Source organism: Diadema antillarum, unplaced genomic scaffold, assembly GCF_040938485.1.
Source record: "Diadema antillarum isolate AM-2024a unplaced genomic scaffold, OU_Dant_1.0 seq00002331_RagTag, whole genome shotgun sequence".
Lineage (NCBI taxonomy): Eukaryota > Metazoa > Echinodermata > Echinoidea > Diadematoida > Diadematidae > Diadema > Diadema antillarum.
In genome coordinates this window covers 38368-56550 of record NW_027272949.1, presented here as the reverse complement: position 1 = coordinate 56550, position 18183 = coordinate 38368, and the positions used below count along the sequence as shown (strand labels likewise).

At 38.9% G+C, this 18183-nt stretch overlaps 1 protein-coding gene across 1 annotated transcript; it reads right to left on the bottom strand.

The window, feature by feature from the left end:
- Positions 1-5508: 5508 nt before the first annotated feature.
- On the bottom strand, positions 5509-17857 carry LOC139714589 (uncharacterized). Its single transcript, XM_071626278.1, has 8 exons — positions 17759-17857; positions 15039-15330; positions 14208-14340; positions 12643-12744; positions 9465-9525; positions 8713-8933; positions 7663-7853; positions 5509-5773 (listed from the first exon to the last, which is right to left on the bottom strand). Exons 2-8 carry the CDS (start codon positions 15231-15233, stop codon positions 5618-5620), a joined length of 1059 nt encoding a protein of 352 aa, XP_071482379.1. The 5' UTR covers positions 15234-15330; positions 17759-17857; the 3' UTR covers positions 5509-5617.
- Between the last annotated feature and the right edge of the window lie 326 nt (positions 17858-18183).

Sequence of the window (18183 nt, the reverse complement as noted above, 5' to 3'; positions counted from 1 at the left end):
TTCTGGAGCCTACATGTGTATGACAATCATCTGTATATTTTGTAACTTATCAATGTTTGTGAAAAATGCATCAGTTTGATTTTGTTAAAATAAATAGACCTTTACATGTGAAGAAAGTGCATCAATTGGCTGTCATTTTCAGTAGTCTGAGTTTAAATCCATGATGGATTTATTTGAAATAAATCCAAGGAAGGCTTAAAATAAGTCTTTCGTCGTTTAAATCCAAGCTGGATTTATTCTAAAAACAAGTCTAAGAAAGATTTAAATGTAATCTAATAAGACTTAAAAAATAAATCCTATAGACTTGAAATTTAAGTCGAACATAGACTTAAATTTTTAAATCCTAGCTAAGACTTACTTTTAAGTCCTAAGGTTTTGTCTGTATTTACAGTCCGCTAGGACTTAAAGCAATAAATCCTTAGGACTTAAAAATAAATCCTAGAAATTAAGAGACCATGTGTCTATTCAAAGGTTGAAATCGTTTAGGTTTGAAATGAAATAAAACAAAATGAAATGAAATGAAACGGGGGTGGGGGTGGCACTGCAACCATCTCCCCACGCACTAGTTTTGTATGAAAACTGCTACAACAACAACAGCAGCAGCAGCAGCCGTTCCTGAAGGCTCCGCCCGTCAGAGATTCTTCGCGTCGAAGGTGGTCGCAGGACGGTGGTAGTGGTACTTAAAGGACAAGTTCACCTTCATAAACATAAGGATTGAGAGAAAGTAGCAATATTAGTAGAACACATCATTGAAAGTTTGAGGAAAATCAGACAATCCGTTCAAAAGTTATGAATTTTTGAAGTTTTTGTGCAGTAACCGCTGGATGAGAAGACTACTGCAGTGTATGAATAACTTAGATGTCACATGCGTACAACAATATAAGGAAAATATAAAGAGAATTTCACAAAATTCCATCTTTTGAAAAAAAGTTTACATTCCCCTGACTCGTTACCGACAAATGTTATGGGTAATATTATTCCCCCTGCCTTTAGAAAGAGGCAAGTCAAGTGCTCTTTTATTATGCGAAAAAAGTGAAAATTTGTTGAATTTTCTTTTACATTTTCTTTATACTGTTGTACGCATATGACTCACAAGCTGTAGTAGTCTCCTCATCCAGCGGTTCCAACACAGAAAATTTAAAAATTCATAACTTTTGCATCGATTGTCCAATTTTCCTCAAACTTTCACTGAAGTGTTTTACTAATATTGTTGCATTTTCTCAATCCTTATGTTTATGAAGGTGAACTTGTCCTTTAAAATCCTTTACCCCCAATGTCTTCGAAATCTTCGCCAGAGAACTCCCGCAACGAAGTAGTCAGGGTGCATGGCATTGTATCTCTGTAACCAGTCCTTCCTTCTGCTGTCAGACCGTATCAAACGAATTGTCTTAAGAAAAACATATTCTGCTTCAGGCAGGACAAACACACTATTATGGTAGTTGAATGTGTCTTGAGTGGGTCAAAGAATCATGATGAGCGCCATCTTGTGCTCGGCATAATCCATTTCAGGTGTATCGCACATACTGTACATTAATGTTTGCCCGTCCATATCTATCTCCTAGAAGTTCACTAATTTTGACTTTCCATAAAAAATCTATGGATTCTGTGGAATTTATTAAAGACAAAAATTCTAATTTTCAATGAAAAGTCTACAATTCACTGTCTCACATGATATCATGGAAACTTGTGCATTTTCAAGCATTTAGGCCTACGATTTCCATTCATTCTATGACCTAAAACAATGAAAATAAGTATGAACCTCCAGGATGAAGAAGGTACTTATTTGCCATGGCAACCGAAATTTCGGTATTTAAACTTGAAGAGTTTGTTTGCAAAAACCGATAAGTCCATATTTGCCAAATGGAGATATTTGCGATTAAAGGTCAAGATAAATAAGAGAATAAGAAAATATTTGCTTCTTTTGACCATAACTTCAAAACTGTACCTTTATATTCCCTTATGTAGTGACCAATATATCATTTAAAAGGTATTTTTTGTACTTTATGACAGAGACCGTACTTCAAAATCTTCAAAAATGGACTTATCGGTTTTTGCGAACAAACTCTTCACTTTTTTTGATTATGCGTTCCACTTCAGCACACAATAACCAATATATTTCCAAGATTCATTATTCAAGCAAATCATCGTACAAAATGTATAATCTGCACGGGTTATACTGAGCACACGTATGGCATTACAATCAATGTAGACTGTAACCTCTTGGTTTTGTAGTTGTTTGGATATTTATGAGATTCTTAGATAAGAATCAACTAAATGCTGAAACCGCTTGTAGTATTCGATGTTCCTTATTTACAAACAGAAAAATAATGTGTACCTTTGCAGGGGCGGATCCAGGAATTCTGTAAAGGGGGGGGGGGGGGGGGGAGGGCGTGACTAATATTTCTGGTGCTACTTCCGGGTTTCATTTCATTGTTTTTCTTTTTATTTCTTTTGTTTTTTACGAAAAATAAAGGGGGGGGGGCGTGCGCCGGTTGCGCCCCCCTCTGGATCCGCCACTGCTTTGTGATGTATATACGTAGGCCTACACATTTTTGGAAAATCTAAACACACAAAGTATCACACTGTGTGATGTTGTACAGCTGTATTCCTGATTTGTGTCCATAGCCAAAGTTTGTTTAGGCTGTTGCAGACTCGCCGTAGATGGGGTAGTGGTAGCCTGAACTGTCCACAATCATCAATATTTATGTAATGATGAAATGCGTAGTTATGTGGAAGAGTTGAAGAGATGTATTAGGCTACAACTTCAACTCTTTAAGACATATAACTGCCGCAAAGGCTCGACTATTCTCAGACATCGAAGCTGAATTCAATTATCATATTATGTCAGTACCAATCGAAGAAGACTTTTAATCCTCCACAAGACTTAATAAAAGTGTCCCCCAGAACAAAAATAATGCTGGAAGTTTGTGTTCTTGTTCTTAATATTACAGAAATATTTTCGTTTTTTCTGTGGCTAATGAAAAAGAGTGATAATGTTGCATGTCTGGCATCAATGTTGTGGAGCAGAGGGTGCCCTACTTTTTCGTTTTTAGCATGAAAGCTTCAATCTCTTGGAGATGCCTTCGTGTGTATACTAGTATACACACTTGTACTAGTACAATATTATTGTAGTACATCAGGGGCGGATCCAGGAATTCTGTAAAGGGGGGCGTGACTAATATTATTCTGGTGCCACTTCCGGGTTGTATTTCATTGTTTTTCTTTTTATTTCTTTTGTTTTTTACGAAAAATAAAGGGGAGGCGTGCGCCGGTTGCGCCCCCCTCTGGATCCGCCACTGGTACATTTACTCCTATATCATGACTGTAAAACAGGATACTCTAACACAATACATACGACAGCCTTCCAAACATCAGTGTACATAAATACATTGAACATCAATGCTAATCAGAAACACAAAACACATACATGTGCCAACCCTATTTTGATTATTATGTACCGGCATACAACATAACCAAGCAGAGAATTAACTCGTCCCTTTTGGGAACTTTAATTGGTATAAGGTTCCAAAAATATATCCAGGAATTCTGTAAAGAGGGGGGGCCTTCACAAAATTAAAGGGGGCGCACATGCCCCCCCCCCCCCATTTTTTTCTTTTTATATCTTTTGTTTTAACAAAAATTAAAGGAAGGGTGCGCTTCCCCCTGGATCTGCTGCTGCATGTACTGCTTGATTGCTTTCGCACAGGTGTATTACCAACCTGTCCGTTCTTTGTTGATGTGCCAAAAAGAATCTCACATGGAGGCATTAAAGGCTCTTTTAAAATTAATTGCAGATGGAACAGGTTAACTGACAGCAGAATTATCACATACATAGAAAAAAAAAATAGATTAATGATAATTAAGTGACTGAAATGTGGTAGAATAGCTTGCCTGAATACACAAACCAATGATGTAAATGATTGCATCATCATTGAAAGGAATTACACCAACACATCTCACATGGAATGAAAGTATGACTGTACCATTGATCAGCACTACATCATACACCAACCAAATACACCTTAAAGAATCTTACACCACTTCTTCACACACAGTGACACCATCGAATACACCAAGCACATACACCAACCAAATACACCTTGAAGAATCTTACACCAGATCTTCACATTAAGTGACACCATCAAATACACCAAGCACATACACTAAACAATTCATGCAATGGCATCAGCAAGAACACCACTTTCGTTCTTCTTTTCTTGTAACCTCTTTAATTTAAAAAGTATCCAAACACAATTTTGAAAGAGGAACGTTTTGATACAAAGAATGTTGCATAATAAATAATGATCTGCTTTCTGTTGAAATATTTACACATATACAGCTGTACTCAAAACAAAACATGAGATACATGTATTGAGGTTTACAATTTCTGCCTCTGTCAACAAACAAGAATGGAAAATTGGAGAAAAAAAATAATTGCAACTAAGGGAGAGTTGCTTGATAGTACAGGTTACATAGAACAAGTAACAAGATGCATACAACATGTTTCTTTCAAGATGATTATGCTTACATTTGTGTAAACAGAATTGACTGTTTCTAAAAACAGCAAAGTCTCATGAACATGCATGGTAATTTGTCAACTTCCAAAAATTTTCTATGGATCTTTCCTCACGGCTGAAAATGAGCATATGATTATACATGTACATATTGCCAAACAATGTAGCCGATCTTAACTCCATTCCTGAGATGAAATTACCAAAGAAACATGCTAACAAAACACTATAGATGTAACAAATCTCTAGACCTTTGGTGATAAAACAATGTGCCGTCTCTGAAATTCAAATTGTGTACAAATTTCTAAATTTTCTCCCTACCTTTGCCTATAAAAAAGAAAGCTTTGCTGATTATGATAAAGACTGAAAAAAAAAATGTATATATCATCGCTAGGGCGACAAGACCTCGTATCTGAAATTTTGGTGAAAATGACTTTTTTGGATTAATGGTCAGATAATCATTTTAGTGATGCCCTGTCCAAATCCTACCTGTTTTACCCCCAAAATGAAGCCACCACATCAGGTCAGAAGAAAGGCTCTCCTATTTGTTATAGTGCTTTGGCTGCCATGTTTTTTTGCTCTCCTGAACATTTGACATTTTGTAGATACGAGGTCTTGTCACCCCAGCGACGATATATATACTGTTTGGTTATTTTAATGAATGGCTTTTTGCTATTTAGATGAAGCTACTCAGAACATAAACAAAGTATGGTATGACAACTGTAAAGCATGCATCAAACAGCATTAGAGGGGATAAATGCTGAATCATTGTGTATGTAATTCCACTTCACTGAAATCCTACCTGATTCACAATTTCCTAAAGTTACAGAGATTGTCACGCCGAATCATAACAACAAAAGTCTTTAGTTACTTATCATTGAACATGAGAAAAGACTTTTGCAACTTTAACTTGAGTAAGACAAGCAGAAACAAATAAATGAACAAAACAAAAACTAAGTTGGTTTATATGCTAAAACTGTACACTATATAAAAAAGATTTGCTATGAACACATATACAATCGTTGTAAAACGTCCTGCATCAATCACAGTTATCACCAACAGGAAGTTTTCCTACACATTCCTGGCAAGGGTGACGTCATCACACTTCACATGGAGCCGTTCTGCAGTCCTCCAGGATGCAAGCTGGGAGGGGTTGCCATGACAGCACCTCTTCCAAGGACACGCCCAAGCCCAACTCTTGGTGGTAGCGATGCACTGAGTGGAGGGAAATCCTGCACTCCATTGGGTATGGATGATTTGTTCTGTGCGGGATAGAGGAGATATAGATTTTGGAAACAAACGTCTCTTAGTTATTTGAAGAAAATACTTCAAAATCTCAAAAAAATAATCTTCAGCAGTCCAACGGTGCATGGTATGCCTTTTTAACCACTGGAGACTAGTCCCGAGTATACTTGGGCAGGTGTCTTTGGGAAATGGCTGTTCAAGCAAAATCAACTTGTCCTCAACAGGTTTATAGGACAAGATTCACTACATGAATCACACTAGGATTTGTTTACACTGCTGAAAATATCTGGGTTCCTGTTGTACATGACATCCGGTCAACACGAACAATACTACGACCATGCACGGTCATCTGGGATACCTCTCACCAGGGAGGTGGGAAGAGACCATCTTTCCACCTCCCTGCTCTCACACTATCTCTTCACGACACTAGGTGTACAAACATACCAATCCTGAAGTCTTATTGGTGGGATTAAATGGAAGAAAATATTGGAAGAATGGGAAGTTTCACCCATTTAACTTACGATTTGCAGGTAAAATTTATTCAGCTGATACAAATACAATGTACTGGTAAAAGCTTTAGAACTATCGTACCTCTCTCCTATGAGAAACAACAGGATAATAGAAAGCGCATGTATAATGCCAGTTATTAACATATGTGACAGTGCACCTCAAAACGAACATAAAGTCGCACACACTGATTTTGCGTGAGGACTGAAAATAAGTGAAATGGGTCAACCTAGCCGAACTTGACTTTTTCATATTTTCTGAAAGAGCAGGTCTTCTTTTACATTATGCTAAAATTTGGTATCATAAAACGGGCAGAAAAGTGTGTTTTTTAGCAGTTTATCTTGAACATTTTTGATAGAATAGTGTGATTAGGTGTGTCTTCAGAATCCCTTTTTCATTTCTGAAAAACCTTGTCCACACTCTTCACTTTCAACTCTAATAACTTTTGAAAGAATAGTGCTACTGCTTTGAAAGTTGGCATTAATTATGAACAGAATGTGTTAATGAGGCATGCTTAATTTCAGTTTAATCTGATAATCCCTTCATTGTTGTTACTCCAGTGGTTTACTTCCTGTTTTTTGTCCCATTCATCGCACAGCCAGCACGGTTTGGTAAAGATTAAGCGCTTGAATAGACACTGTACTTCAAAGCCTCTTTTCTCAGTTCACACTTTTCCTGAGGTTGTGCTTTCTTTCCAATATTAAGATAGGTTAGGAGAGTCCATTTGATTTGAGTTATACATCATTTTAAAGCTTAAAGTCTGCTCTTTCAGAATATGGTCTTAACTAAAAATTCATGTCTGGCGACTTTTTGTTTGTTTTGAGGTGCACTGTCACATATGACCTTTTAAGAAGTATATTGCGGACAAATTTAATTTCAATGATCCTAGTTGGATATTGGCATATCTAGCCAGGTGAAGTGACCCATGAACACACATCTTCATCTTTCACCTATTTAATTATCAATTAATCTATTAATTTCCAATACTTGTCACAGTGACATGGGATTAATAAATTGTCATTACTATTGTTATTGTCATCGTCATTGTCAATGCCATGAGTACGACTGAAATCAACTCTGAGTGTCATATCGTCGCTGGGGCGACAAGACCTCGTATCTACAAAGTGTCAAATGTTCAGGAGAGCCAAAAAACATGGCAGCCAAAGCACTGTGGCGAATAGGATAGCCTTTCCTTTGACATGCCGTGGTAGCTTCATTTTTGGAGAAAGACAATTGGGATTTGGACAGGACATCACTTAGCCCATTATTTGACCATAAATCCAAAAAAGTCATTTTCACCAAAATTGCAGATACAAGGTCTTTTCACCCCAGCGACGATATGCAAGATCCTCAAGGATGCATACTGATTGAAGAAAAGCGTCATGAATTGACAACCTACCTGAAGTCCCCCTGGACTCGCCGCCATTCCGCCCGGCCTAGGCCCACCGGTCACTGGCTGGCTGGCAGCCGGCTGGGGTTGTGATCCCCAAAGGTTGGCAGCCATCACGCGGCCACGAAACTGGCCCCTGCCCAGTCCCGCTGTGTTGATTTGCTTCTTGGTGGTCACTGGGGTCGGGCCTGCTGTCCGATCTGAATGGACACACACAGACATTTGTACTGCAAATTACCAGACATTCCAAAGAGGCCACTGCACATGTAATATGTATAGCACTTGGTAGGATTAGATATTACATGTATAATATTCTCTTCACTATATGAAGCAAAAAAAGCGCTGAAAACTGCTTATCCAACGAAGGCGAGCCAATGGAGTAAAATGGAGTCAAAAGGGGCCTGAGCTTTTGATCCTAGCAGAATCTACTAAGTCAGAGGCAAAATGACAAACAAGCAGGGAAAGCAATCACATATAAGGACTTCAAACAACAACAACAGACAGGGACAGGCTGGGTACACAGAACAAAGAAAACAAAGAAGAAGAACTTTCTTTGTTCTGTGCACCCAGCCTGTCCCTCTCTGTTCTTGTTGTGTGAAGTCCTTATGTGATTGCTTTCCCTGCTTGCTTGTCATTTTGCCTCTGACGAAGATTCTGCTAGGATCGAAAGCTCAGGCCCCTTTTGACTCCATCCTCTTCACTATATGAATAAAAAAATCCCTTCTATTTCCCTTCTCTTTCCTTTTTGTTTTGTTCACTTGAAATATTGCTCAATGTATGTGTAGTCATTTAGTTTTGAAGACAAAATTGGTCATACATCAAATAGGTTTGTTTATTAATCTGGTAAAAACAACAAACAAAAATAAAACCATACAAGAAGAACTTTTCACAAAAGGACAAGGCGTAAATTCACACTTAAAATACTATTTCTTAGATAGCATCTTGGTAGATGCTTGCATTTCAGAAATAATTGTATCTTTTGAAGAAATACAACTGTAAATTCAAACTGAAAAAAAAAAAAAATCTCACAAAGAGATATTTTGCCACTAAAGTGCCTACCTGCTGTGGTGTTAGTGGTGGGCGGTGAGACCCGAGGTTGTGACTGTGGTGGCAAGCCAGGCTGTGGTTGTGGTTGGTGCCGTTGCTGTTGCTGCAACTGCTGGTGGAGCTGTTGTGCGATGGCGGCGGCTTGTGCCGGTTGCCGCGGCAACCGCATCTCTGGCTGATAGTTCCCCACAGCTCTTGGCGCACCCCTGCCCTTTGGCTGAGGCAGGTGGTTACTAAAGGAAAAGTGAAAAAGTATCCACATACAATCCTAAAATAATTTCTCAATATTTCCTCTTCAGTTGTACAGTGTACTCCTGTCATTACGAATACGGTAAAAATGAAATTCCAGTTACCACAAAATAAAAATCCAGGCCGCAACATTGTCCTACCTACGTTTCTAATTGTCTATTTGTTCGGTTGTAATGAAAACTGCCAGTCCTGAGGACTTTGTTATAACGGCAGTGCACTGTATCCAGGGAAGCATTAATCTAAAGATTGGCCATTACAAACTGTGACACACAGTGGCTTCCACTGCAGTTTGTGTAAGGAAGCACATCTCTGAATAGCTATCAGCTTTGTACAAGGAAAAGTAAATGGTTTCACCAATGAACATTATGCATACTTACTCTCCTGTCAAAATTCATGCACAGATGAATGGGACTTTTTCCACAAAAAGTCACTGGCTTCCCCTCAGAAAAGGATGAAACACTATAAATTGCTGAAGAACACATAAAAACCAATAGATGGGACTAAAGAAAACTTACCCATTCTGCCCCTCTCTTCTTGACTGCCAGTACTCTCTCTCTCTGTTATCCATGGCAAGGTCTAGCAAAGAGGAAGAAGAAAAATAAAAGAAGAAATACAAATGTAGCGCTACGAAACACCTCCAAAATAAATGAATAATTGCACGCAAATCAGACTGTGCATTAAAGGCCCAGTAGCACACAAATACAGTGCAATGGGAAAGCTGGCTCAACTCGGGGTATATTTGGGAATCTCTGTTACAAATTATAATGCAGAGCTTTATCACTGATCTCTATGTACATTTAAAGGGCAAGTTACCTTCATAGACATGTGGATTGAGTGAATGCAGCAATATTAGTACCGCACACATCAGTGAGACTTTGAGAAAAATTGGACAACCCGTTCAAAAGTTATGAATATTTGAAGTTTCTGCTCAGTCACTGCTGGATGAGAAGACTACTATAATAGCTTGTGATGTCACATGAGTACAATGATAGAAAGAAAACATAAAGAAAATTCAACATATTTTCACTTTTCTCGCATAATAAAAGAACGCTTGACTTGCCTCTTTTAGAAGACAGGGGGAATGATATTACCCTTAATATACATTTGTACATCGGTGTCAGGATGACGAAATGTGCACTTTTTTTCAAAAAGCTAAATTTTGTGAAATTCTCTTTCTATTTTCCTTACATCGTTGTACAATTGACATCCTATACTGTAGTAGTCTTCTCATCCAGCAGTTACTGCACAGATAATTTAAAAATTCATAACTTTTGAACGGATTGTCCGATTTTCCCAAAACTTTCACTAATGTGTTCTCTTAGTATTGCTGTAATCACATAATCCACATGCATATGAAGGTGAACTTGTCCTTTGAGTACATACACAGCTGAAGAATCTGCACTGGAGTAGGATGTTACTGACAAGTACACTTCGATGCACGTACATAGGTATGAAAGGAATCGCTGACAGGCACTTTTATTCTAGTAGGCCTGCACTACTCCCTATTTTCAAATGTGCCCATGAAGGTCAATTCAATCAGGCCAACCTCTCTCCTCTACCCAGTCTTTAAAAGACAAAATAGAATAGCACTGTGATCTGGAAAAAGTTGTGACAACTTACACACCTAGAGAGGGTGGCACATAGACTTATTCAAAACATGAAGAATTCATATCCTTCTGAACTACTTGTGTGATTTTCTACAGACTTTCACTGCCTGTTATACCAATATGTCCGCTCACAATTATCATATCAACATGTTTGGGGATAGTTCTCGTGAAAACATTGTGAATCCTTAAAATTCTGGAACTGACTCATTTACGGTCTCATTTTGATGAAAGCTCTTCAATTTTGTGTATCTGATTTTACTCCTATCTTTAACCCTAAAAAGACTGGGGGGGGGGCCTAAAAGGCCCCCCCCCTCGACATTTCGCGCGATTACTCAGCAACACGCAATGCTCTCGCCGCGATGCTCTATGACTTTTTTCTTTCGAGTTTCCCGCACATTTTGACACCAAATTTGTGACGCCCGGGGGTACGGTTCTGAAGTTACATAACTTTTTGTACATGCACGTGAGGCAGAAAATGGCTCAAAAATGTGATTTTGTGTACAAAGTCAATGCAAATTGAGTTTTTTCACATGGTTCATATAAATATGCTTATTTTTACTCTCAATGGCTAAAATTAATTTGTTTTAGGAGTATTATGCTTCAAAAAGTGTCTGCCACAAATTTTGTTAAAAAAACAACAAAAACAAAAGGTCGAAAAAACAAAGAAATACATAAGAAATTCATAAAACAATAAAATAAATAAGAAATTAATTTTGATACCGAATTTTTTTTCGAGTACATTAGCTAAGAATGCGACAAAGAATAATTAGACGAAAAATGAGCACTTTTGGAGCTTTATTTACTGATTTAGATCAAAGAGTCTGATTTCTTGCATAAATTAGCATAATTAATCAAAATAAAATAAAAGAAGACTATTTTGTAAAATTTAAATATACGATCTTGTAGATTACATCGCACACTACGATTGTGCAAATTTCCGCGGCGATCGCGCGATCCACGGCCGAGATCTTAAGGGGGGGGCCCTTTAGGCCCCCCCCCCCCCCCCCCAGTCTTTCGAGCTACCAAAATAGCCCAGTCTTTTTAGGGTTAAAGCTTCTACCTCATAAATTAAATAGGAAGTTCCCAAAAATGCATGCAAGGATTGAATGAATGCAGCAAAATGAGTGGAACACAACATTAAGGTTTGACAAAGATTGGACAATCAGTTCAATATTATGGGTTTTTGAAAGTTTTGGTGGTGCCATTGCTGGATGAGACGACTACAACAGTTCTCCATGAAGAATTATCTAATTTCTAACCTACTGTTTACTGTATACGCTATATATTTCGCGGGGGTTTTATTTTCGCGAATTTCGCGAGTCGGGAGCTATTCGCGAAATTAACAACACGCGAAAATATTACCTTCCAAAATGAATCCCTTGCCTTGATGATACGAACATTTCAGTACTAGTATACCACGTCACGGCTTACCGAACAGACCATACTGGCTAAGCTTGTTTACGCACGTCCACGTCTACTTACGACTACTGTAGAGAGCCAATCCATTATCGCAAGGGGACCACTCGTCAGAAATCTAGTGCGATGGACTTAACCACTTCAAAAATGTTGAATTCTAACTTACTAGTTCGCAGAGTTTGGTAAGTTTTTTTCATGCAGTGTATTCTAGTATTCTTATTTGCTAGTAAGTTGAAAATTCACACTTTCTTTGCCACTTCATATTTTCTCTGGTCCCCCAATCGCGAATTTAACCACTCGCGAAAATGTGTGACAGCGGCAATTCGCGAAAATTTATGTACGCGAAAATTATAGCGTATACAGTAATTTTCCCGGAACTTCACTGATGTGTTCTGCTAATATTGCTGCATTCACTCCATTCATACATATATTTGGAGACTCTTCCCCTTTAAACACACTGCATTTTAATAGTTGGCCACAACTCTGTGTCAAAACTACAATGGAGGCAGCAAGGGCAACATTATTCTCAACAATCAAAATCTTTCTACACATGTAACAGTAAGCTACTGCAGTCAAGAGGGGTTTATACAAATCCCCTGAACTCATGGACACCACAAAACAATACTTGGGAGCTTTCATACCAGCATTCTATCAGAACTTCATCCCTTACCGTCATCCCAGTTTTCGGTCGGCGGATGGTGGTATTCCTCATCATTGTTGTAATATGGCACCTTAGTGTAGCCTTTGCAGTAAGTAGTATGTGAGTCATATCCTGTAGACACAATGTTACAATTTTAAGGTTAGCACCTAGAATGGTTGCCCTGGGGACTCCCATGTGAAATTCATGACCAGGATCCAATTGTTTCCTATGTTTATCATCATCATGGTAGTCAGTTTAAGCTGCTGTTTTACCAGGTACCACAACTAGTGAAGTTTCGTCAAATATTAGACATAAAATACAAAAGTTGTGGGTTTCTAAAGTTTCACATATTTTTTTTTTTCATCAAACACATGCAGAGAGGACAAAGGTGATGATCACTCTACAACCCTCCCATGGTACGTATGCAAAAACAAACAGATAAAAATCATGCTTTTGGACTTTTGGTAGATGATTTAGCAACTGCAATCCCCCTCCCCCCCCCCCCCCCCCCCCCCCCACACACACACCTAAAAAAAGAAAAAAAAAAGTTACCGTTGCTAGGTGTGTACAAGACTCGTGTGTTAAGGATACTGATACACCTTTTTCTTATTGATTTCATGGACATGCAGTACATTAAGATTCATGTACAGGTCAATGCGACACCTGTGAGGTGTGATGACATTAGATACCTCTGCCAATCTTGAATGTTGTTGTGACTAATATCATTGGTTTGTGAAACATGAGAAACCTATAACATTCTTTTCACCTGACCTTGCACGCTATCACTGTAATACCAATCTCTTTGTATACCAGGTACTTTGAGTGCCTATAACCATGGGAAACCCCAGTGTCACATACACTGTCCGAAGTCCTCAAACAAGTTCGAGGCACTAGTGCAGACTTGCACTTGCTTGACTGAAACCCGTCATGATGGCAACTGATGACCTTTGAACTCTTTATGTGCCATGGTGTTCTCATAAAAAGAGATGGATGTAATCTGGAAGAGAAATGGTTTACTGACTTTAATTTTTTTTTTAATCTCTTGACATGAGACCCTATCTTTTAAAGATTCTCATTTAACCAACTCTTCCTACATCCCTTTCTCCCATCTTCAATGACCCCCACCCCACCCAGCCCCCCAAAAAGAAATCTAAAATACCAAGATGACGTAAAATGATGAAATGATCAGATTCTGATCTTACCTGGGCATTTTGAGTCTTTACCACATCCTCATTACTTCTAAGAATACTCTGCTCATCAATGATCCAATTTATTCCAATTTTTCTTTCCACACTGGCACCTTCTCAAACTGCATCACTGATGCCATCATGATTACCTCCAGAAATTGTATACTTCTCATCATGAAAAGGACGAATCCATCCAAAGTATGTGAACTCGCTCAAAAGCTATTTGATTCATAATCCTTTCCTTGATCCCTGGATTTTGCCCCTTTCGCCCATCATACTTTACTTAAAATTCAGTCGGGTGAAATCCATGTGATATAATTTATGCTGCTAGAGCAAATACAAAAAGCAGAGAATTGATGACTTTTGACCCAAGTCTTCTTTATCTAGTGTCATCCCCAGAGAACACACCTTCTTGTAGCGCCATGTCCCTCTCTATGCATGCTTTGTCTGGACAGTTCGCTACGTGGTGGCGGGCTTCTGGTTGTGGCACAAGATGGCGGGCGTTGAATGGACATGTGAACATCTCTTTTCCAACATAGTTCTAAAGATTGCACCGAAGAAACAATAAATTTAAAGAAATTGCTTATAAATTCTAATATAGCACATGTGGAAAACAAACACATTCAAGATTGACCAATGGACTACCATCGTTAAGGTGGTTAAAAATTGCCTTTAGAATTCAGAAACTACAGGAAATGATTCACAAGAAATGTTCCCCTTTCATTTGAATACTCGACATTAGTGACCGCCTAGCCCAAAACCCACAAAAAGTAGGCTAAAATGAATGTCCACTTTCTACACATTGTACTTCCCAGGGTAAGCTTTAAGCTTCAATATATTAACTTGTTAAAATTGGACCATCTCAACAACCCACTGAAAAGTGATTTAAATAAGAGTTAGGATGTGCAATATAATAAGGAAAAAAGATAATTTGAAAAGTGGGGTCACTCAAGCGTGCTGTACAAAAGTATCAATTTCCCATTGAAGCAGCGCCTGTCCCCCAAATTATGGTCCAGAAAACTCCTAATATTTCGAGTGAAGTTGTTGTTGGTGGGTTTTTTTTAATGCCTCAAGAATCTGCAAGAATCTCCAGCTTATTGAAGGAGGCAGGCTTAACCAGGAGAAGAAGAAGACTCTAGGATGAGTAGGAGAACTTTTCACAAGAAGTTTTGATGACGAGGTATCCTAGTCTAGGGCATTGTAGCTCTGGAAAAAAAAAGGTATATATTAATGCTCTACCTTGCGACATTTCATGAGATGAAATGGGAACCGCGAGACTCGGATGCGATGCACCTTGTCGTATGGACATTCAACCAGCTCGTCCGGATCAACGGTGCTCGAGTCTGCCAGCTTCACTGGTACAGCTCGCTGCTCGGGCTGCATGTACTCATCCTTGCTGATTATGATGTCGAAAACCCCTCCTCTCTTTGCCATGGCAACAGATGTTGGATGGAGAACTACTTCTCCTGGGAATCACCTCGCATAAAGGAGGCAGTCGCTGCTCAAATGCTGATGTCAATGGTTTGGATTTCTATAAAGAATAGATTTTAGGTCACCAATAAAAATGGGGAAAGGAAAAGAAACACACAGAAATCCAACAAACTAGGGTCTAGAGAGAGAGTTCTACAAATAAAATTATGACTCAAGTCAAGGTCTGCACACCCAAGAACTTTGCAAATCTTCTTCAAATTAGGTGCGACAAAAGTACCACAACTTCTTTGTAAGTTCAAGGCTATTTATACAAATGGTGGTCAGTGTTGGTTGTTGACCGACTGGCAACTGAAAATAGTGAAATCTTTCGATCAGGCAATTATTACTTCACTGCACCGCTCAAGCTCACACAGCTCTGCTGGTGAGCTGTTGCAAAGTTTGGCAAAGACAAAGTGCTTTACATTGCATTTTATGTCAATTGCGGTTTTATGGTTAAATTTAAAAGAAAAAAAACACAGAGACGGAGATTTTTACAGTTACAGACAATGCGACATTTCTTGAACTTGATGAAGCAGCAGTGAAGTTCCAAAACAAAGATTTAAATAAACCCTGCTATGCTTAGGTTGTAATATGGTAAGGAGTAAGGTAAAGTCTACAAAAGTAAGTTACAGTTAGTTTCAATAGAAAGGGTCTGACACAATTGTCTTGGCTCAAACAAAAGCTGAGAAGGATTTGGGTGTTTTAGTGGACTCACAATTGACATTCAAGGACCATATTTCCCAAGCTGTTGCAAAGTCAAATAAGCTGTTAGGAATTATTAGGAGATCCTTTGTGTGTTTGGATGAGGATACTGTTAGGCTCTTGTTTAAAGGCATTGTGAGACCCATCTTGGAATATGGTCAAGCTGTGTGGTCACCTTTCAAGCTAGGTGAACAAAGAAGACTTGAAAGTGTTCAGAGAAGGGCGACTAAAATGATTCCGGGGATTAGGCATTTGTCCTACTCTGAACGTCTACGCCACCTTTCACTGCCATCTCTCAGTTACAGGCGAAAAAGAGGGGACATGATTGATGTGTACAAGTATCTACATGGACACTATCACACAAAGTTTGACATGTTCTGTCATAATAGTAATGGACGAACACGTGGTCATTCCATGAAACTGGGAAAACGGTTTGCAAGGTTAGATGTCAGAAAGTATTTCTTTGCTAACAGAGTTGTTGATATGTGGAACTCTCTCCCAGAAGAAGTGGTCTCTGCTTGTTCCATAAATGCCTTTAAGAATAGGCTAGATAAGCACTGGAAAGGTGTTGTGTTTGATTATGACTGATTATAGTCATTACATGTATGTGTATTGGTACATAATACATGCTCTTGGTCTCCAGTAGCTGTCAACTCCTGCCATAGGCCATTTTTGGTAATAACACAAATACGCAATAGAAGTTGAGCTGTTAATTGTATTAGAAGGGTAACAGCGCTGGACAATTGCTTGATTGGAAAGAGAGCATCAAGAGATAACTCTACCTGATCGATGAACAGGCTCTGTCCTACAACATCGTTCCGGAAAAGTAAAAGTAAAGTAAAGTAAGTAAGTAATAGTGAAAATGCGAACAACTGTACAGTACTGGTTGAGGTAGGGATTTATGTTTTGAACATTCCTAAGTGAGATAATGAAAAGCCTCTATGAAATATGAAAGAGCATGTAATTTTAAGGATTCAACGTTTACGTATTTGATGAAAATTGGTTTTCAAATGGCTGAGATATCCAAAAAAGGGCTAATAATAAAAGGCGACATGCCCCAACTTTATTAGTATATCTGTCTCACCTTGTTTTGAGATATCTCAGCCATTTCAAAACCGATTTTCATCGAATAAACTTTTGATGCCCCTTAAGTTAGAACCGCATGCTTTGACATCTCATAGAGTGGTTTCTGAATATCTCACAAAACGTTAAAAAGCTAAATCTTCACCTCGACCAGAACTGTACACACCCTAAAGTTTTCTTTACGTGCAGGGCTGCCAACTGAGTCTCACTCATTGAGAGTGAGACTCACTCATTTTGGTCCTTTCTCACTCTAAAACTTTATTTCATTTGCATGCATTTCTATTGATCTCACTCATTTTGACTCCTAAATTATAGCATTGCATTGGGCTATGGTATGGGAGTCTCACTCTCAACTAGTTTCCAATGTTGCCATTGTTGGCAGCGCTGACGTGAACAGTTGCACCGACACGGTCGGTACAGCCGGCATGACAGGGTCAGGGAATTGCGATGTCAGGGATGGATCCAGGAAAGCATTGTCAGTGACACTACCGTCATTACTGACAGTGTTGTTGTCACTGACAGTGTTGTTGACACAGTCTACACGCAGCCGCTGGTCAAGTCATGACAGTGACGGGAGTGAGCAAAAAATAAACATAGCATGCCGATAAAAATTTATCACACTGCGACGTACGTGACACGATCTTACTTACTGTAAGACACACATTTGGGCAAGCCCCCTTTGAAAGCATGTACCCTAGGCCTACCTTGCATATCTACTGTACATCCACTTCTTATATTTTTATAGTTTTAGAGTTGTCACACTCCACGTTACGTCCCACCACTAGTTAGTTTCCACCATCGAGAATTCTGCACTCAAATTCATGCACCACGCTGCACATCACACATGCTAGTTCACGCAGTGAAAGTTGCTGTCTCCTCTGATCTGTCGAGAACACGTTCGACTACAACTACATTTTTTACGTAATTTTTGTTGAGTGCATGTATGCAATACATGCGAATTGGTATATCGGACTGAATGTAGCGCGCACTTGATTCAGCTGCAAACCACGGGTGATTTGCACGCGCGCAGTCAGCAGTAGCTGGCGCACTCGCACTTACGGTCGTTGGTACAATAATCATGGTACACCAAGTTCAGCCAAGGAAGGAGGCTGGGGGATGTTTTCATCGT

Coding starts and splice junctions, on each gene's coding strand:
- LOC139714589 (XM_071626278.1), bottom strand. CDS start 15,233: ATGGCAAAGAGAGGAGGGGTTTTCGACATCATAATCAGCAAGGATGAG. Junction 14,341..15,038: donor ATCTCATGAAATGTCGCAAG/GTAGAGCATTAA, acceptor TGCAATCTTTAG/AACTATGTTGGAAAAGAGAT. Junction 12,745..14,207: donor GGACATGGCGCTACAAGAAG/GTGTGTTCTCTG, acceptor TTGTGTCTACAG/GATATGACTCACATACTACT.